Source organism: Chiloscyllium plagiosum, unplaced genomic scaffold (assembly GCF_037043375.1).
Source record: "Chiloscyllium plagiosum isolate Xiang-an unplaced genomic scaffold, Cpla_swu_hap1 HiC_scaffold_18, whole genome shotgun sequence".
NCBI classification, from domain to species: Eukaryota; Metazoa; Chordata; class Chondrichthyes; order Orectolobiformes; family Hemiscylliidae; genus Chiloscyllium; species Chiloscyllium plagiosum.
The window spans coordinates 27,082,724-27,104,805 of NW_028270156.1; the positions used below are offsets into that span (position 1 = coordinate 27,082,724).

At 39.3% G+C, this 22,082-nt stretch overlaps 1 protein-coding gene and 1 long non-coding RNA gene across 3 annotated transcripts in view; one reads left to right on the forward strand and one right to left on the reverse strand.

Moving 5' to 3' along the window:
• The window catches only part of LOC122557702 (doublecortin domain-containing protein 1-like), a 554,199-nt gene that overhangs the window by 106,107 nt on the left and 426,010 nt on the right, over positions 1-22,082 (forward strand). For both annotated transcript variants that reach the window (XR_015760126.1, XM_087996361.1), the window contains exons 6-7: positions 5,419-5,624; positions 16,174-16,267. Coding sequence is in view for 1 of the 2 variants with exons in the window: in XM_087996361.1 (XP_087852487.1) it covers positions 5,419-5,624; positions 16,174-16,267 (300 nt within the window). In the remaining variant the exon portion in view is untranslated. The remainder of the gene's footprint in view (positions 1-5,418; positions 5,625-16,173; positions 16,268-22,082) is intronic.
• Positions 1-22,082, reverse strand: part of LOC148146868 (uncharacterized) — a 63,253-nt gene that overhangs the window by 6,833 nt on the left and 34,338 nt on the right. Inside the window, exon 2 of the long non-coding RNA XR_015760127.1 lies at positions 17,385-17,523. This is a non-coding gene — a long non-coding RNA (uncharacterized LOC148146868). The remainder of the gene's footprint in view (positions 1-17,384; positions 17,524-22,082) is intronic.

The following is a 22,082-nucleotide window of genomic DNA, read 5'->3' on the forward strand; positions in this document are numbered from 1 at the left end:
TTATCTTCTGGTAAACCAGTTGATGAAGGATGATAGTGAAGTCAATCTTTATTCAATTTTACGTTTATTTACAGTGTGAAGTATTGCAAGCATAAATGTCTTAAATGTACAGGTACTCAAGTGAAAGCCAAACACTTGAATATAATTAAATTATTGTACAAAAGTCTGAAGGAAGAGATGGCACTAATTACGGAGTGGTAAAATAACTCCTTTAAGATTTTAAGGTTAAGCCAACTTCTGTTTTTGGTCTGAAAAGAAATGTGTTTGGGAAATTGACAGGGGCCCAGTATTTGAAACAATACCAGAATACCAGAATGAGGCTCTGATGTTGTTTGGGCAGAAGAGATGGATATCCTAAATTTGACCCTGAATGTTCTCCTGGTGCATGGCCTCATATGTTTCCTTCAACAGTCATTACCAAAAAGATCCAAGCATTTATCTTGTTTTATCTACATAATTTAAATGTCACGTTTATCTACATAGCAATATGGATGAAATGCACACTGATACCAGCAGCATAGGTTCAATTCCCAAACCTGCTGAGGTTACAATAACTAAATCGGGTTTAGGAGAAATTAATCCTCGTTTAGGATTAATCCTCGGCACAACATTGTGGGCCGAAGGGCCTGTTCAGTGCTGTACTTTTCTATGTTCTATGTTCTAACTCTCCTTCTCAATTTTTCCCCTTGCAATGACCCTCAGGTTAAACCACCACCAGTCATCTCTCCCTAATAAGAGAGCAGCCCTATGGTCCAGTAGGACTATAGTGACATTACCTTTACATGCAATTGTCTTGCACATTATGAGAGATTTAACAGGTCATGACCACCATTTGTTCTGATTATAAAACTTGCATAAAACTTGCTTGATCATCGCTTATGTCAATAAAGATAGGGAAACAACACCGGAGTTCATTCTGCTAATTAGCAGCGACACAACCAAAAAAAGTGGCACTGTCCTTTTTAAAAATCTGTAATTTTCACAGAATTGTTACTTAGCAGAAGGAGGCCATTCAGTCCATCATGTCTGCACTGGCTCACTGAATCAGCAATTTGCTTCATGTCATACTCCCACTATTCTCCCTGTAATGCTGTACACTCATTTTCAGACAACAGTTAATTCCCTGCGGAATGGTTCAATACACCTGTACCTGCCATTTTTCGGGGAGTGAACTCCAGACCTTAACCAGCCATGCATTAAAATATTTTTTGTTCTATCACTTTTGCTAATTATTTTATATGTGTGCCTTCTCAATCCTTTCATAGATGGGACCAGTTTCTCCCGACCTTTTCTGTTCAGATTTCTGTGGTTTTGAATACTTCTACCAAATCTTCTTGGGGTCTTCTTTTCTTGGGAAGCTAGACCTAACTCCTCCAATTTATCTTCATAATTGAAGTGCTTCATCGTTGGAACCATTCTTGTGATTCATTTCTGCACTCTCTCCAGACTCTCCAGATCCTTTCTAAATTGTGGCACTCAGTATTGGATGTAATATACCAGCTGAAGTGAGGTAGTGTCTTTAATAGAACCTCCTTCATTGAGAGTACACTGCACAGGCACAAATGCTGACTGATGAATGTGTTGAATACAAGAAAAATGAATTGCAATGTCCAATGAAAAATTAACATTTTTGGAAATTTGAATGCCTGCATAATTTTTCTAGTTTTAGTGCACAGTCATGATTCTGATAATTTTTTTGGTTTTCATGTCAATATCCTATCACTTTGAGATGACTCAGGTGATGATTCATTTAAGAAATGCCAATCCCTATTCATGCCTTGCACATTTGCGTTTTATTTTTGTGCCAATCCTAGGGTGTGGAAGAACATTGTGCCATGCCCAGCTTTAATGTGAACCTGTTAAACCCATACAAAGCACTTACATTTACTTAGTTTGACAGTTATTAGACAATAGTGTAGTTAAAAGCTATATGCCATAAACCTGAATGTAAATAATGTGGGAATAATCTAACTACACACCAGGTATAAGGCACAGTCAAATTTTGATGATACGATCTGAAAAACTGCTAATGTGGGAGTTATAGTCACCATTGGCAGCAGCACAAAATGGCCAATAGTGAATTGGCAGCCTATTTGCACTCTATTTCATTCTTCACGATTGTGGTGTAGAGAAACATAGTACCAATTTGTGCTCAGCAGGGTTCACCAAACAGTAGTGAGATGAAATGCCCAGCTTGTCTGTTGTAGTGTTGTAGGTTGAGTTATAAACATTGGCTAAGAGATCTGGCAGAATTCCCTTGCTTTTCTTCCAAATAATACTGTGCATTTATATTTACCTCAGAGGGTAGAAGGGATTTTAGTTTACTGTTTCACCTGGAAGGTGGTATTTCCAGCAATTCTTTCTCTGCACCAGGAATGTCAGCTTGATTATCTGCTTGAGTCCCAGAGCTGAGAATGCCACATTGAGTCAAGGATAATATCTAAACATGGAGATCAATGCATTTGGTAAATGCCTTTCCAAGATGTATTTATTCTTCAAAGTTAAACTTGTTAAATGTTGAGGTTAGGTGAAATCTGCAAATAGCTGTGTACCAACAACTGATACTTGGGTTTACCAACCAGATGTGAAGAATTTTTAACTTCACCATTGTTCATTCATAATGCCTTGCAGAATGTATGGAAGAAGAGTCTGGAGTTTGTTTGCCTGCTACATTTCAAAAACTATATATAGAGATGGTATTGGGGGAAATATATCTAAACAATTTATGAAAGTGTGACCATTCGCTCAGTTTGACTTCCTCACAGACGGTGATAAGATTATTTCCAGTTTGCCTTTTATTTCAGATGGGAGGAATATTATTCAGTTAGCCTTGCTCACATTGTTGAAAGAACCATAGAGAAGCAAAGCAGTAGTGTTCATTGTCATCATCATGTTGTATTAGCAGTCAGCCAATCAAACACAATCTTGGAGAAGCTTGAAGGGAAAAATATACAGGGTGAAATTTCAGCAATGAAGGAGAATCCAAGATGGAGTTGAGAAAGAAAACTGCATTAATAGCTGTGATCACTCTCTTTCGGGCTAAACATAATCATTCTTGCTACTGATTAATGCAATTGAATTTGCTTTATATTGAATGGTCTTTTCTGATTACCAATTTTCTTTCCTTACCCTGAGAGCATTGAGAGTTCAGAGGGGTAGTGGTAGTAGTAGGGAGCTTAGCAGTTGTACACTGCAGTAAAGTGTATTATTTGTCTTCATCCTTCAAACCTTCAAACTCAAGTGGGATCAGACATGAAGTCTAGTGATGTGTGCATTTTAATTGATTAAAAAGCTCATTAGTATTTGGAGGCTTAAAGATAAAGTCAGGTTTCTGACCCTCCTTTATGGGTTATTTTCCTGACACATGCAATGAATCTTTTATTGAATAGTTACCAGACTAGTATTCCAGCCTTGACTCAGCTTTTAGTCCCATGATATTTAGTGACACAAGGAGCAGCAGATAATTATACCAATCATTTCACATCTCACAGTTATGATATAATCTCAGCACTACAGTACATTGATGAAAATCAGTGTTATTAACTGTGAAGATTATTGGGCAAGTTTTATGTAGATCTACTCCCTGCAAAGATTTTATCTTATTTGACTATTTTGTCTATTGCTGTTCCACCCCCCAGTCTTTATGTGATCTATCTACAACTTGTCTATACTCAATGAGATCCTGAGTGGGGAGTTTGTGTTGTGTACCTACAATCTTGCTCTTGTCTAACCAGGTTCTTCTTCCAGTGGGGAGCATAACTTAAATATGACTTGCATTCCCAACCGATGCTAGTCTGTTTCTCATGGGAATTAGAATGTTAAATGATGTATTTATGACCTATGCCATTGTCCAGTGAAGAATCATGCTGTAAAACTTGCTTTGCAAAATTTAAGGTTATTATTTATTACATCACATTAAATTAAACTGAAAAATTGGACTCTGGAGTAGGGTTCTGTTTTTGGTTGCATATCTTCAATGCTGCTTTTACAGGAAAATGTGTTTTCACAGTTTGTGAACAACTGTATTCATAAGTGAAGAAGCTGATTGTTGATTGAGTGGTTTTGACACTACAAAGTTATAGAGTCATTCAGCTAGAAAACAGACCGTTCAGTCCAAATAGTTCACGCCGACCATGTTCCCAAATTAAACTAGTCCCACTTGCCTGCATTTGGCCCATATCCCTAGAAAGCTTTCCTATTCACATCTCTATCCAAATGTCTTTTAAATGTTGTAACTGTACCTGCATCCACTTCTTACTTTGGCAGTTCATTTCACACACAAACCACTCTCTGTGTAAAAATGTTGCCTCTCAAGTCCTTTATAAAACTTTCTCCACTCAACTTAAAAATATGCCCCTAGTTTTGAACTCTCCCACCCTAGGAGAAGGATCATTGCTATTCACTTTATCTACGCCTCTCAAGATTTTACACCTTGGTAAGCTCACCTCTCAATCTCCTACGCCCCAATGAAAAATGTCCCAGCCTATTTTTATTACTCAAGCCTTCCATTCCTGGCAATATCATGGTAAATCTTTACTGAAGCCTCTCCAGTTTAATAATATCCTTCCCATAGGAAAATGATCACAACTGCACACAATACCCCAGAAGAGGCCTCACCAACGTCCCTTACAACCTTAACATGACATCCCAACTCCTTTACTCAAAAGTCTGAGCAATGAAGGCAAGTGTACTTAACTTCTTCTTAAACACCCTGCCTACCTGTGATTCAAATTTCAAAGAATTATGCATTTGAATCCTTATGTCTCCCTGTTCTCGAACACTACCTATGGCCCTACCTTTAATTGTGTTTGGTAGAAATTCTTATCAAGCATTGACATAAAATTGACCATCAGGTGCACTGTATAATTGGCATCTGATCCAATACCACCTGTTTGACCATGGCCAAAATAAATTGCTATCCCCTTTACTTTTAATGAATTGGTTGATGTTTACTTACAATGAGTTCAATTCAACTTATCTGAATGAAAATAGACTTGGGGGCTTCAAATGAGATTGGAGAACATTAATTATAATTTTGTTTACATTATTATTACATACAAGCAAAATACCACTGTTCTTTGGCAAAATAAAAATGTAATAAAAGTAATATTGTGGATCCATTACTGAATGATCGACTGATTAGTCAGGGAGGCATGCTAAGGTGAATTTTAATTATGACTAAATTGTGATATTACTCTTCCATACCCTGAACATCTGTTCCCTTCAGGAATAATGATTTATGCCCACTATCAGCATGGCCAGCTTGCTACAGCTTATGTCATGCTTAGTGGGAAGTGATAGAGATTTTAAAGGTATGTGCAGCAAAGTGGAGTAAGGCCAATATGTGTTAAAGTGATAAGGCAGACAAGGGCACTTTATTAGATGGAGCCAAATGTTAACTTTAGCTTTTTTTAACAGACCACATGTTATTGACCAAGAGGGTGAGTTGGACAATGAAAGGAGTAGTGCTTCCTGTTGACAAGAAACGTGGCAAAACAAAACCTGTTCTCTCGAAGCGTCTGAAGAAGCTCACTGAAAACACCTCTGTCAGAATCTTGGTTTTTAAGAATGGAGCTGGGCAGGACGGGTATGAGATCACTACATCACTTGAGGAGAAACAACAGGTAAAAGATAAGCAATTTGTGTGTTATTTTTGGTAAACATCTTCTTTCCCACTGAGTGCCAGCTTTCATCCAGGAATGTGGCTAGAAGTTCTGCGTACTGAGAAAATTAACAACAATTATTTTTTAACAGCGTAATTTACTTATTTTGAAAAGAAAATTATCATTTTTAAACTAGAAGTAAAATAAAACACACATTGAACATGACATAATTATGTTAACAAGTTAGTTTGATGAAGGGCTTTTGCCCGAAACGTCGATTTTACTGCTCCTCGGATGCTGCCTGAACTGCTGTGCTTTTCAGCACCACTAATCCAGAATCTGGTTTCCAGCATCTGCAGTCATTGTTTTTACCTAGTTTTTAGTTAGCCAGGATCATTTTAATACATATAATTTTTGAAAAAACTTTTTGTACACATCTCGTTCTGGAGGCTGCTGATAACTTGAAACTATATAGATCATTTGCTGATAGGATAGTCCATGTAATAATTGCTTTCAAAATATCAAATTGTTACTGTAATTTGATTGAATATTTGAACAGTGGTTTTCACAGACCCCACTACTTTTCTCATTTTTTTCTAAATATTTAAATTTACATGTCTGCATCTTATTAGGCATTAGCTACTAATTATCAACACTGTTCCTAGATGTTATATTTCTTTTGGCACTAACATGGTGAAGAGTTATTATTGTATTATCAATTAAGGATTTCTAATATTTAATAACGACACAGGAAATCAAACTGTAAGCTAACAGAACTTACCTTAGCTCCCATCTGGAAAGGTATCAATATCTCACATTAACCATGTATCTTATTTGGACTTTAAGAAACAAAAATGCCAACATTATTATAATAATTACTAACATTATTAGGAAAGAAACACAGTGGTAATAAACCACACAATAAAAAGTTTGAATAATTTGTAAAGCTTTTGAAACCCATAGCAGAGAAAGAAAAATCTTCAATAAATTCAGTCGGGTATCTAAATACAGGAGTTGGTATAAAATTAGGAAAAAAACACAGGTTCATTTACTGAGGGACAGGGAAAAGTTTAATAGCATTCAGAAATATTCACTCAAGCAAACAAAGGAAAATTCAGCAATTCAAAGAAACTGTGTGAGATTTTTCAATTAGGCTAACATAAATATGTTGATGTTAAATATACTTCCTTTAGAAACAGAACATACTTTTACTCAAAAATTTAGCAAGTACTTCATTGGTTCTTCTTCACAACTAACGTGAGTGCGAGTAGTGGTTTGCCAATCTTACTTTTGCAATATTCAAAACAATTTAGTTGGTGATTTCAACAAGATAAAGTGAATCATTGCAGAAAAGCTGAGAGTTGAAAGGGACAAATGGAAATCCTGACAGATATGGGCCAAATGCAGGCAGGTGGAACTAGTTTAGTTTGCGATTATGTTTGGCATGGACTAGTTGGACCGAAGGGTCTGTTTGTATGCTGTATGTCTCTATTATGACTCTATGTCTCAATTTTCTTACTGTTCAGCCTACATTTCTCAAGTCAATCCTTTGATTTAGCACTACTTCTGTCATAGGGGCATTTTTCAATCTCAACATTGAGAAATGTGTTAAAAACAAGGACATTAAAATGAAGACAAAAGAGTAAAAAGGACATTAAAAATGTGTATAGTATTCTGGGGGGTTCAAAGATATGGAGGTGTTCAATTCCAGCTTGGTTGCTGGGTATACTTTAAGGTTAAACAGATGCTTGATTGTGCTTAACTTAGACAATTAGATTTTCTTTCTTCCTTGAGTCTTTTAAATGTAGATATCACTTAACATTTACTACTGTACATTGTAGCCACATGTGGCTTTTAGTGGAATTACTTTTACTTCTGTTATTCAAAATAGCAACCCTCATTTGAATAGTTTTTAAAAACATTTCTTTATACATGATACAAAGTGGAAGATCTTCATATGATGGATAGCTCTGCTGATACAATGGTGATTCCTTGAATGTTTTAACCCATTTGTGTTAATTTCCATTGTTGTTTCAACAAAGTATTTATGATGAATGCATTAAAGCTTCTTTAACATATAGATGAAACATGTTCAGTAAGGAGCTGTACATTCATATGTACAATGTTATAATTTGAAGGACACTTTTAGTGTTGTTAATAAATTATAATTTTGACTGTATTTGTTTATTTTCTAATCTAGATTGATAGATTTTTATGTAACAATTTAACTTATCATTTACACTCATAGAGTCATAGAGATATACAACACAGAAACAGACCCTTCGGTCCAACTTGTCCATGCTGACCAGATATCCTATATAAATCTAGTCCAATTTGCCAGCATCTGGCCAAAATCCCTCTAAATCCTTCCTATTCATATACCCATCCAGATGCCTTTTAAATATTGTAGTTGTATCAGCCTCCACCAACTTGCTCTGGCAGCTCATTACATACGCGTATCACCCTCTGTGTAAAAAAATTGCCCCTTAGGTCCCTTTTAAATCTTTCCTCTCTCACACTAAACCTATGCCCTCCAGTTTTGGACTCCTCCACCCTGAGGAAAAGACCTTGCTTATTTATCCTATCTGCACTCCTCATGATTTTATAAATGCCTATAAGGTCACTCCTCAGCCTCTGATGATGCAGGGAAAATAGCCCCAGCCTATTCATCCTCTCCCTATAGCTCAAACTCTTCAGTCTCTCCCGGTAGCTCAAACACATACAGCACTTTTTTGCCAATTTTAAAGCAGACGAGTAGAGTAGGTTGGAGTACAGATTTTCTTCTGCAGTGCGGCACGAAGGTGTTGGGACCCAATTTTGCGGTTTGGTGGAACAATGGTGCTGCAATGTTATCACTGTCAGAAGTTGACAATACACTGCGACAAGTTTACGATGACAGCTACGTAGTAAATTAGGAATTCACAATATAGATGAGGAAAGGCATCCAACCATTCAAATTGTCCATCTCAAGATTACAGTACATTTAGATTGGGTAATACTGAACCCAGCAGGGACGATACCTTATCTGTTCTGAGCAAACAAATGTTGAGATTACCTCCTGAAATGAGCATTAGGCACCTTATTAATATACTCAAAGAGGGTAATGATTATTTTTGGATGTCCTTCTACATTGCCTGAACCAATGGTGTTGGCCATGTTTCCAATACTGTCTCAACATAGTGGAATTCTGATGAGGTGAAAGTATAAAGCTTGAATTTAAATAGGGCCTTAGCTGGGGAGATCCAAGATGGTACAAATCAACAGTTTTAAATCCACAGAATTGCTGTGTGTCAGTTTTTTGATTAAGGAAGATGACCAAGGGAAAAGGACAGTGAGGATTGCAACAAGCAGGTCACTCCCCTGCAACAACGGACCCACCCATGACCACAACGTTAGCCATCGCGAACGTCCCAGGGGACTTATCTTTGGAGCAAAGCCTGGCCTCGCAGTTTGGGAAACTCTGAGAGAAGATCAATTCAGCAATGGAGGAGACCCGGACCAGGCTGGAACCGATCTCGGCCATGCTGCAGAAGCATGACCAGGAGATCAAGCGTCTTGGGCAGTGCGTCGTGGAGGTGGAGCAGTGGACCGTGGCTTCCAAAACCACAACAGAATCCTCGGCAGGCCCTGGAAAGACAGGTACAGGCCTTAGTGGAGCAGGTTGACGATCTCGAAAATCGAGGCTGTTGGAAGAACATCCACTCAATCGGGCTATTGTAACAGGAGGAAGAAGGCCAGCAAGTCACTTTTTTGCAGCAATGGCTCCTGCAGTTTTTGAGGCTGGAAATCATAGGGCGCTGGGTATGGGTCAAGCGGGCCCATCAGGTCCTCAATGCTCAGGCCCGGATAGGACCACACCCCCACCCAGTCCTATTGCAACTCCAGTATTATAGAGCTAAGCAAATGGTGTTAGAAGCTTCCAGAGCAGTGGGGAAGGATATACAAGGAATCAAGAATTATATTCTTCTAAGACTTTTCTGTGGCTGTGATCTGCAAGAGGAAGGCCTTTGATGAGGTAAAGAAGAGGCTGAGGGACTTGAATATTCATTACACTTTAAGATATCCAGCAAAATTATGTTTCACACATGGAGGGTTTATGTTTAACTTTGACTCATCAGAAAAGGCAAAGGACTTCCTGGACACCTTAAAGTAGACTGGCTGGCTCAAATAATATGGACAATAGTGTTTATTTTATTCTTTTTGTCTGTGGTTTGCCTGGTTTACCTGATTTGTTCTTTTAATATGTGGGGGTCCCCTTTTTCTTTTCCTCTATCTTCTCCCTTCTTTCAGCCCTCCCATTATCCCTTTTTCTATCCTTACTTTCTTTTTTCTCTCTCTTGGTATGGGATTATGGGTTGGGTGGTGGGGGGAGGGGGGGGAGGAGGTGAGGTTTAGGGGCCCGGTTTTTGTTTTAAATACCAGGATTGCCTAGGGTCAAAGTATGGATGGAACGTGCTGAATGCCCACTTTTAATTTTCTTGCTATCAGATACATGTAATTTTTTTACCTTGTTTTGCCTGGGTTTGGGGCGTGGCTTCAGTTGAAGGAGCCATGGAGGGGTTAGTGGGTTGTGTGAGTGTCCCCTGTGGGCAAGGAGGAAAGTATCCTCGTTTGTTTTATATGCTGGTTTATTGTAGTAGTTGTTAGAAGTTTTGATTTGATAGTTTTTGTAATTGTATTCTCAAGTTTATACAAACTGTTTACTGTTTTCACTTGGCGCATTATGAGCGGGGTTCTTCCACCCAGGTGCTCACGGGCTGTCTCAGACGGTTATGGCTAATAGTTTGTTTAAATGGTGCACCTGGAATACTAAGGGGAATCATTCACCAATTAAGAGAAAGAGGATACTTTCAAGTCTTAGAAAAGAAAGTGCCAATGTAGCCTTGCTGCAAGAAACAAACCTAACAGATAAGGAGCACTTAAAGTTTCGGCAGGGAGGGTTCAGCCGGGTGTTTTTCTCATCCTTTTATTTTGAAAGCAGAGGAGTAGCTTTACTCTCCAGAAGAATCTCCCAATTCAGCTGTTAGACCAAATTAAGGATGAATATGGGCGGTTTGTGATCCTTAAGGCTTTAATTCATGGAGAGGTGTATGGGATTTTGAATGCATATTGTCCCCCGGCACATCCCCTCAAATTTTTAGCTGATGCACTTTCCAGGTTGATGGCCCTTGGAGCGCATCATATGATTATAGGAAGAGACTTTAACTGCCTTATGGACCCCGAGGTAGATAGGATCCTCGGGGCCTCGAGGACATATCTCTGCAATTCAGGCAACTGGTGCACCTGAGTGGGGAGAAGGTCTTGCCCTCCATCATAAAGGAGGACCAGATATGTTTTATTAGGGGTCGCACGTCTTCTAACAACATTAGAAGAGTACTAAATATGGTTCAGGTAAGCTAGCAAGGGTTGATTCCGGGCTTGGTAGTCTCCCTGGATACAGAGAAAGCGTTTGACGGGTGGAGTGGCTGTACCTCTTCGATGTCCTGAAACGGTTTGGTATTGGAGAGGTCTTTGCCAGTGGGTGGCAGTATTATATAGTGACCCTAAAGCATGGTTCTCACTAGTGATATAAGGTCGGAAAATTTTAGTATTAGTAGAGGCAGCCAACAAGGGTGCCCCCTTTCGCCATTGCTCTTTACATTAGTGATTGAGCCATTGGCAGAAGCTATTGGTAGGGAACCTAATATAATTACCCTGGAGGTAGGATCAGGAGGGCATAAGATCACCCTTTATGCAGATGACATTCTTCTTTTTCTAACTAATCCGATAATATCTGTGCCCCGTTTAATTCAAGTAATTAATCTATTTGCTTCTTTCTCGGGGTATGAAATCAATTTTATGAAGTCGGAGGCCATGCCTGTGGGGGGTCTTGTTAAAATACCCAATCTTGGGAGTGGAATCCGATTCCCTTTCAGGTGGCCACAGGGAGGTTTCTTGTATTTGGGCATTTTTATCACCCTGGCCTTTGATCAATTATATAAAGCTAATGTTGTGCAGTTGCTCGAGAAGATAAGACAGGACCTTCAGTGCTGGGAGGATCTTCCGATATCCTGATTGGGTAGAATAGCTCTGGTGAAAATAAATGTATTTCCTCGTTTATTATATCCCATACAAATGCTCCCTTTGATGCTGCTCAGGCAAGTGCTACAGAGGCTTAACAGTTGGCTCGCCTCTTTCATCTGGCGTTACAGGCGGCCTCTTATTAACCTCGCCAAATTGTAGCTCCCGCAGGGAATGGGGTGTGTGGATTTTCCAGAGTTTAAGAAATATCAATTAAGTTCCCTATTACCCTATGTGGCTGATTGGGCTTGCCAGGACTTGAGGTCAATTTGGCTGGACATCAGCGCAGAATGCCCCCTCATTAATTTTTTGTTTATGGACAAGATGAGGACTGTTATGGAGTTTTGCAGAAATCCAATTGTCTTTAATATAGTTAAAGCATGGAGAATAATGTGACAAAGTGAGGGCAATTTACAAAAAAACTTCCACTTTTACTCCCATAATAGGAATGCCAGGATTACAGCTGGAATTGATGGATTCTGGCTTTAGGCTCTGGGAGTCTAGAGGAGTTTCCTGTTTGGGAGATTTATTTGAGGGGGATGTCCTGGTGTCTTTCCAGAAGTTGAGCCAGAAATATGAACTACCCAGGAGGGACCTCTTTCGTTATTTTCATATTAGGGTCTTTATATAGAAAAAGACCACATTAATGGTGAGTCCCTATAAGTCTGAGGTGGAGAGGAGGGTACTTCGGTCCATGGGTACTCGTTCAGTCGCACCCTCTGTCATTTATTAGGAGGTAGTGTCTTAAAGGACATTGAGCGGCTGTGTGGGATCTGGACTCAAGAATTGGGGATGGAGATCTTGTCAGAGGCTTGGGAGGATATTTGAAGAAAGCAAGGTAGTTTTCGATTTGCAATAGGTTACAGGCTATGCAATTGAAGGCACGTCACAGAGCTTATCTGGCACCAGAGTGGCTTGCAAAATTTAAGACAGGATCGTCTCCAATGTGCCCCAAATGTAAAACGGATATTGGTACTCTGACTCATTGCTTGTGGTTATCCACAAGCTTCGTAGGTATTGGGGCACTATAGCAAGTGTCTTGGAAGGGGTCTTGGGAACCGAGGTCAAGGTACAGTCAGTGTCTCTCCTCTTAGGTTTGTTGATTCTCCCCTCTTTGGACACGCTTGGGAAGAAACTGTTTAATATTCTTTCATATTGTGCGAGGAAGAACATTCTGGTGAGCTGGGTGTCAGGACTTTCGGGGTGGCATAGGTTAGTTATGGAGCACATCCTCCGGACTTCCTTACAAGTATGATGCACCAGAAAATGGAACTCTTTTGTAGGATGCGGTGGCCATTTTTGAACTATATAGATGCAAGCTTGTTAGCTATATTGTTCAGGGCCTTTGTATAGCTGTGTCTGGCAGGCTGGGGGCCTCTGGGAGGAAGAATTCCGAATAAATACGGGTATGCCACTTGATGCTCCTGGTGATGGGGAGCTTTGGTGTGGTTGCGCTGAGTATTGTAACGTAATTTAGTTTAATTTGCCTTGGTTCAATTTGATTTAATTTAGTTTTTTTTTATTTAATGTATTTATTGAATTGTAGTATGGGTAGGGGGTTTCCTTTTTTCTTTTAAACTTGGTGGAGTAGAGTAGTAGTTTGTTTACTGTTATTGTTGTCATATTATTAGATTGTTATACTGTTTTGAAGTAGTTTTACAATTTTGTAAAAAATTCAAAATCTTTTTCTTGTAAAAATATTTACAAAAAAAAAGGTAGGGCCTTAGCTATCATATTGGATCAAAGCACTTTAAACTGTGAATTTATTTTGAAAATCAGTGATTATGTTGTAATTGTAAAGCCATGGCAACTATTTTATGCCATAGAGAACCCAATGAGCTGAAAGATCTGTAACTTATTTTTGGGTTGATTGTTCAAGGATAAAATGTTTGTCAGAATTTGGGGAGGACTTCTACTCCACTATCCATGGTGTTCTAGGACCATTCACCTCTTCCTAAACCATGCGAATAGGCAGATGGGATCATGATTAGACATCTCAATTGAAAGGTTGATATTTTCTCTTGTTAGATCATTATGTTGCACAAAAATGAGAAAATTCCACTTGTGGAGAAACTAAGGGCTGTTTGAAGTTCCTACCCCTCTCTCCCAAGTGAAAAGAAGTTTGAAACCCTACCCTGGCAGCTTGCCCTATTACCCATCTGTCTTGGTTTAAATGCATTTGGGTAGGAAGTCCAACCTCTGTTTGATTGGTTAGCAGTTCTCTGATCATGGCAGTGCCACTAGAACTCATGGTCACTGCTGGGAATGTATGTAGCTGTGGACCTGAAGTTAAAGCAGGGTGGAGCCTGAACCAGGCAAAGTGCAGTGAGGGAAATAGGGGAGGGGAATGAGGTGTACAAGGAAGGTGGAGGGGACCGCAATGGGGTACTGACATTGTCGGGAGAGCTTCTGTTAAGGTAGATTTTCAGCGCGAGCCTATCATGTGCAAAAGCAGATGGGTCTCTTAATGGCTCTGCCATCACTGATAAAATTGTAGTGTGGGCAGGAGCAATTGGGTAAGTAGCAGGATGGCACCCATGGTATTTTACTGGTCTACATGCCTGCTAACTTCACATCTTCAGAGATATTTGTCTATTTGTCAACTTCTCTGGCTTCATTCTAGTGGTGATTGCGATCTCAGGTGACAGTGCAGTTTAAATAATATTGAATTATCAGCCCATTTTTCATCTCACATGATTTTCTTTTCTCATGAACTTTAAAAATAAAGTAGATTGGGTGTAAAATTTGGCTTTTCCTTTGGTCTACTCAATGATCTCTAGTTTTGGAATCACTAATTACTTTTGTTGTGGTTCTGTTCGCCGAGCTGGAAGTTTTTGTTGCAAATGTTTCGTCCCCTGGCTAGGCGACATCATCAGTGCTTGGGAGCCTCCTGCGAAGCGCTTCTTTGATGTTTCCTCCGGTGTTTATAGTGGTCTGTCCCTGCCGCTTCCGGTTGTCAGTTTCAGCTGTCCGCTGTAGTGGTTGGTATATTGGGTCCAGGTCGATGTGTTTGTTGATGGAGTTTGGGATGAATGCCATGCCTCTAGGAATTCCCTGGCTGTTCTCTGTCTGGCTTGCCCTATGATAGTAGTGTTGTCCCAGTCGAATTCATGTTGCTTGTTGTCTGCATGTGTGGCTACTAAGGATAGCTGGTCGTGTCGTTTCGTGGCTAGTTGATGTTCATGTATGCGGATTGTTAGCTGTCTTCCTGTTTGTCCTATATAGTGTTTTGTGCAGTCCTTGCATGGTATTTTGTACACTACATTAGTTTTGCTCATGTTGGGTATCGGGTCCTTCGTTCTGGTGAGTTGTTGTCTGAGCGTGGCTGTTGGTTTGTGTGCCGTTATGAGTCCTAGGGGTCGCAGTAGTCTGGCTGTCAGTTCCGAGATGCTCCTGATGTATGGTAGTGTGGCTAGTCCTTTTGGTTGTGGTATGTCCTCGTTCCGTGGTCTTTCTCTTAGGCATCTGTTGATGAAGTTGCGCGGGTATCCGTTTTTGGCGAATACCTTGTATAGGTGTTCCTCTTCTTCTTTTTGCAGTTCTGTTGCACTGCAGTGTGTTGTGGCCCTTTTGAATAGTGTCCTAATGCAGCTTCGTTTGTGTGTGTTGGGGTGGTTACTTTCATAGTTTAGGACTTGGTCTGTGTGTGTGGCTTTCCTGTATACCCTTGTAGTGAATTCTCCGTTCGGTGTTCTCTGTACCATCATGTCTAGGAATGGGAGTTGGCTATCCTTTTCTTCTTCTCTCGTGAATCGGATTCCTGTGAGTGTGGCGTTGATGATCCGGTGTGTTTTTTCTATTTCCGTGTTTTTAATGATTACAAACGTGTCATCGACATATCTGACCCAGAGTTTGGGTTGAATTTGTGGTAGGACTGTTTGTTCTAACCTTTGCATAACTGCCTCTGCTATGAGTCCCGAGATTGGTGATCCCATGGGTGTTCCGTTGATTTGTTCGTATATCACACACGCAGACAACAAGCAACATGAATTCGACTGGGACAACACTACTCTCATAGGGCAAGCCAGACAGAGAACAGCCAGGGAATTCCTAGAGGCATGGCATTCATCCACAAACTCCATCAACAAACACATCGACCTGGACCCAATATACCAACTACTACAGCGGACAGCTGAAACTGACAACCGGAAGCGGCAGGGACAGACCACTATAAACACCGGAGGTAATATCAAAGAAGCGCTCCGCAGGAGGATCCCAAGCACTGATGATGTCGCCTAGCCAGGGGATGAAACGTTTGCAACAAAAACTTTCAGCTCGGCGAACAGAACCACAACAACGAGCACCCAAGCTACAAATCTTCGCACAAACTTTGAACACTAATTACTTTTCTTGATCTCCTCACACCTCGCCAAATGTTAAAAATGTTGTTAAATATCACCATAACCCTCAATCCTGCTTCTTAGAATAGCCTTCAAAAAATTACTTTTGCCTTTTATATTAGGAATATTTAATTCATTTTATTCATGTTTCTTTTAATTTTCATTTACAGTTCCTAGATCAATGCACTCAAAAAATCAAATTAGCACCACCAGCTAAACGACTGTATGACTGGCATGGTGATCGAATACGGGACCTAAGAACAGGTATGTCCTGACACTGAAAAATGTCTGTTTTATTGAAGCATGAAATATTGATCTATTCTTACAATATCATGAGACACACCTATTTTAGAATCCATGGACTGAATGACTATATTTAATATGAATCGTGTTGAGGTGAATATCGGAGATCCTAGAGTCTGCATGCAACATTGTTATCATTGAGTGTGGGTTAGTGAAGGTGAACGACAGTGACATAATCTTGTGATCAACCTGCACCTACATTACGTGGCTCCAATTTGTGGCACAACTCAGTGATACAGTGATACAGTAAAGCGAGTAAAGAATTACCTGGTGGAGCTAGTTTGAGCATTGGGAATCAAAATTAACAAAATCTGATGCATTTATTGAAACAATTACACCTCTCTGTGAATCATTTGTATAAATTTGTCTCACACATAATTTGAGCAACATGGATTTATTTACACTCTTTGAAAAAACATGAGAAAATTCTAAAATTAACGTCTACCTACTTGAAACATTCAAGAGATAAAATTGTGGCCAGCTGCAGTTGCTATGCAGTTTAAGAAACAAACTGGACATCAGTTTCTCCATAAGATTGGAACCAAAAAGTTTCTGCAAGCAACATCTGTGAATAAATATGACATTTTTAAAACTACTATTTAAACTACGGAGGCAATTAATTATTTGGTATAGTTAGATTTTGCTGTTTTGCAATAGCAGGGGAATAGTCGGATTTTGTTTTGAATTCATCCCCAAATATCACTAATCATAATGTCTCTGCTTATTGTATTATCATAAAATTAGACACAATTTAATTGTTGTTGCCTAAAAATGATCAATGTGCATGGAACGTTAATATTGTTACATTGTGAAGAGCCAATAACAAGGAATAGAAATTAATATTCAATGGAAAGCTCTGTGAAGCCCATTTGATTGGCACCACATCCACAAACATTCACTCCCTTCACCAGAAGCTCATTGGCAGGAGTGTGTAATATCTACAAGATGCACTGCAGAAATTCACCAAAGATCCTCAAACAGCACCTTCCAAATCTACAACCACTTGCATCTAGAAAAGACAAGGACAGCAGTTACATGGAAACACCACCACCTTCAAGTTCCCCTTCAAGCCACTCACCATCTTGGCTTGGAAAAATATCATCCTTCCTTCACTGTCACTGGATCACGATCCTGGAATTCTGTCCCTTTCGGCATTGTGGGTCAACCCACAGCATATGGACTGCAGCAGTTCAAGAAAGCAGCTCGCCACCACCTTCCTAAGGGCAACGAGGGACAGACAATAAATGCTGGCCAGCTAGCGACACCCACATCCCACAAATGAATAAATAAAAATCAACAATTTCTGGAAAATATGAGAGCATTTAGATAAACCAAAAGGCAGGCCATTAGAGGTTTTAATTCTATGTGTTGGTGTCCAAAGTCTATGAAATAATTGTGGATTCATAATAACCATTGGTAAGGTCACTTTAAATCATACAGAGAATATGGTTCAGATTCATTAAGGTAATATTTTGAATGGGAAATTCTTGCAAGGAAAGACTTGACATGCAGCAACTACTTTCACTTTAAAAGAAGATATTTAGTGAAGGTTTTTAAAACCTGTAGGTTATAATAGAACAAATAAAAAAAACTGGACATAATAATCCTGTCCCTGGAGATGGTGTGAGAGATGTCAGAAAGGGAAATAAGAGGCCATGGAAAGGAATATTCATTAAGTACTGGGTGAGGATTCCTGTAGGCAACTTTCTTGTCTTGCTAGCAGGTCAGGTAATTGTTCAAATATTGGTCACTTAAGGGCCTTAACTCACCTCTCAATCACCTGCCTCTCTGCTGACCAAGAAAGATGGCTCGTTCCCCAAGACAGAAACCATGGCAAAAAGCTAGGTGTTGGTGGAATGACCTCCCATTGCTCCCCTCAGGCTTCCATCTCTTTCTTCTTATAACCCCAACCCATAAGAGGAAAACAAAATCTTAGCTTCTTGTTGTTGGATATCTGAGGTCTCGAATGTTGGATTTTGGAAAATGAAGCTCCTCACTTATCTTCAACTGTTTTCAAACATCTGTCTGCAAGACTGTGGAGTCTTCTTTATAAATGGCAACTGCTGTGTACCATGATGTGTGTTTTGCCTTCAGTCAGGATTTCTTTACATGTTGGGTCAATGCTTATTTTATCTCCCATACATAGGAATCCAGACATTGCTAACATGATATTGAAGAAACTGAACAAATGTTTATTGCACTTCGCTGTTATGCATTCTGGGTGGAATTGGACCCAGATCCTGGTGCTGTGAGGCAGCAGTGCTAACCACTGGGCCACTGTGCCACCCTGCTTAAGCTTGTCACACTTTAAATGGCATGAAGTAAAATATCCTCAGGTCACTTAAGGAATCACAGTGATGATATCATGAACTTGCTTCTGAAAGTCGATTCTTTGGTCTTGGTGGCAAATCCATTGAAGATCAATATCAAAGAATTTGGATTTTCAGCATTATCAATTTCTATGTATAGAAGAAAGAACTAATTTCTTTCTCATTAAAAGCTAAGCTCTTTCAAGACAGAAGATATTTCTAACAGAAAAGGGCAAAAAGAAGCAAAGCTGAGGGCTACAAACCTGTGCTGAGACAGTGAATACTTGGATTTTCTGTGTCTCTCCCCTTGAAATAAAACAAATTAATAGCCTAATATTTCTGACTTTTTTTTAAGTAGAAATTAAATGTTCCTCACAGTACATATAAGAAAACACAGTTGACAAAATATTAAAGAACAGTTTTCTACCGTAACAAGTCTTACCTGCCTCTGGACCTTTGGCCAGTTTTGCCATTTTGCTTCTCTAATTTGATGTGAAAGTAAAGGGAAGTCCGTGTGGTGCCATGATTCTTTATTTAGTGTGAACTAATGTCTAATAGTAGAAAACTGTAACTGCAATCCTACATTTTAAACCAACAATGTTGTACAGGTCATTTTGCTATAATGTGCATTTCGTTAATGCGAATTTGCTATAACGTGATTGGTGAATTGGGGACACTGTATCTAAAGTGCAAACTTTTAAAGTATGTGTTGGCTGTAAGGCGATTACAGCACCAATACTTTAAGAGCAGTTTCTAAAGCTGATTTTTCTATAATGCGGGGTTGCACAAGAACACAACTATCGTGTTATAAAAGAACTACCTGTACTTCTTAATCCAACATTTTTAAATTGACTAAGGCCAGGAAAGGAGCAGCAAGGTGAAAAATAAAGTGAAACGGAAGCAAAAGAGAGAAAAATAGAAAAAAAGAAAATCAAAACCAGCAAAAGAACAAATACTGTACTGCCTCTTTTGTTTTAAAAGAAAGAACAAATATCTTCATTAAAAAAAGCTTGCATCTAATTCTGGATGAGGGCATCCAATGAAACTTTCACTGAATTACAAATTTCCAAACAACATTTGCAGTTTTATTTTACAGATCAATTGGTGGTCCTAGGAAGAAAGCTGTGAAAATTATGCTTGTCATTGGCAAAGAAGGGCTTCACAGAATTAACACAACTGATCCTTCTGTGGATAAGGAGACAGATCCAAAAAAGATCTGAAAAGTTCTTAAAGACCAGCTGAAGGTCCTTTAGAAAGTCATCTTACTCATCTTAATGTATAATGGATTACTAATTCCATAAGTAAAGGTAAAGTACTGCAGATGCTGGAAATTTAAAAACAAAGTGCCAAAGAAACTCAGCAGGTTTGGTAGTATCTGTGGAGAGGAAACAAAGTTAATGCTTCAAGTCTGATATGACTCTGCTTTGGAACTGTCTGTTTTATGCATTAGCATGACAATACTGAAGTGTCAATACACCAGCTCATCTTGGATTCCCAAAATCTATACCAAGTCGATATGAAGGATCCAGCAGTTGCAGAACTACCACACATGCACAGACCTTGGCATAGTCACATTTCATGAGATTCAAACCAGATCCATTGTGGTGGAACAGACTACAAGTGGCAGAATTGAGTCAGTTAAATTTGAAGGCATTCTCAAATTTAATCTAATATACTTTAACCAGAGTCACTGTGAACAATTGAAAATGAACAACTACAAGAATTGAAAAAGACCATTTAACAGGAATGGCTTGGCAGTATTAAGGAAGTCCCTAAGAACATTCATTCATTTTGATTATACAGAGACCGATGCTGGCATTTCATAATAAATTATTTTCAACAATCCTCACACCAAAACCACTATGCCAACAAATCATGTCCATATTACATTCGGGACGCATGAGTATTCAATACATGGCTAGAACATAAAACTATGTACTGACCAGCAATGGAGCAGGATATTCAGGGTCTATGAGACATGACAATTACATCAACACCAGCAGTGCATCTACATTCATGTGATTTTTCATCCACTTCTATAGGATGAAGGTAGCAGAGGACCTATACAGTGTGTAGTGCACAGGAAAGATTACATCCTTATAACTGATTACTTCTTGAAATTTCCCATTGATTGACAATTTAGCAACATGGCAAGTGCAACAATTGGTGATATGATGACGACGTTTTTCAGGTTAGATGGTGTACTGAAAAAAATATTGTTTGAGAAATGGTCTGAAGTTTACTAGCAAACCATTTAAAGATGTGTATTAAATGAAGAGTTATCCATATTGTATCAGCCTACTCTTATCCCAGTTGAAACAGTCCAGCAGAATATTTGGTAGAAGCCATTAAATCAATGGCGATCAAGTCTCAAGCAACAAAACAAGAAGTTTGCATTTATATAAAAGAACTCAGATGCTGGAAATCCGAAACTCTCACAGAAAGTGCTGGAAAAACTCAGTAGATCTGGCTGCATCTGTAGAGAGAGAAGCAGAGTCAACTTTTCAAGTCCACTGCTAAAGGATTTGAAATATTTTAATGAAGTTTGAGTTGCTAATCTTGTAAACCCTTTTTATCTGTTTATATAATTACTGAATTGACAGCACCTGCCGATGCACAATCATATATATTTGTCTGGGACACTTTTTAACTTAGAAAAAAGGGAGATGTTGTATTATTTCTCCTAATTAGTATGTCAGTACACCTTTAGTAGAATTGCTCATGATACCATGTGAGCTAAGAGTGTAAACATCTCAAACTCCACTTTAACTGGAGCCACTTGACCCACAATAAGCTGATGAAAGCCACCTTCTTTCTGTAACCAAAAAGATTAACACCAGCTCAGACACACCTGTGTCTGTGTACCTCAGGCTAAATCATTCATTATTTTGGCTGACTGCAAATTATATCGAGTTTTTTTGCAGAGATTTCTGCCAGGATGCCTAGCATGTTTTCTCAAAATATCTTACCAAACTTGCCTCATTTACTACTTACCCTGACACCATGGAGTCCCTCTCATCTGATTTAAGGTCCATTTTACCATGCACTGTACCCAGAACATCTCACCGCTCAGCGATATCCAGGATGTCATTGGCATCCCCTGCACCTGTATCATCTTTAGCAGGCTGTTGTATACTTGGACAAGCACAGTCAGTCTGCACAGCTTTTCAGACATGCCAGCAAGGAAAGATTGATATCTCACTTTGCAGACCCATTCCTGGATATCCTGCTGAACAGAGTGGTGCAGACATAGGATTTTCACTTCTTCCAAGACTAGCAGTGGAGGTCACAACACCAGTCCATTCCAGTCTAGTCCAAGAATGCCATCCACGTTAAAACAGTCTCAGCCATCTGGAACACCATGAGAAGGAGGTCAATGTTTTTCTCCACTCCACCAGTGTAACTGCCACCATCTTCCCTCTGGTTACGCGCACTCTCTCCATCTCTGCTACTGGGCCTAACGGACG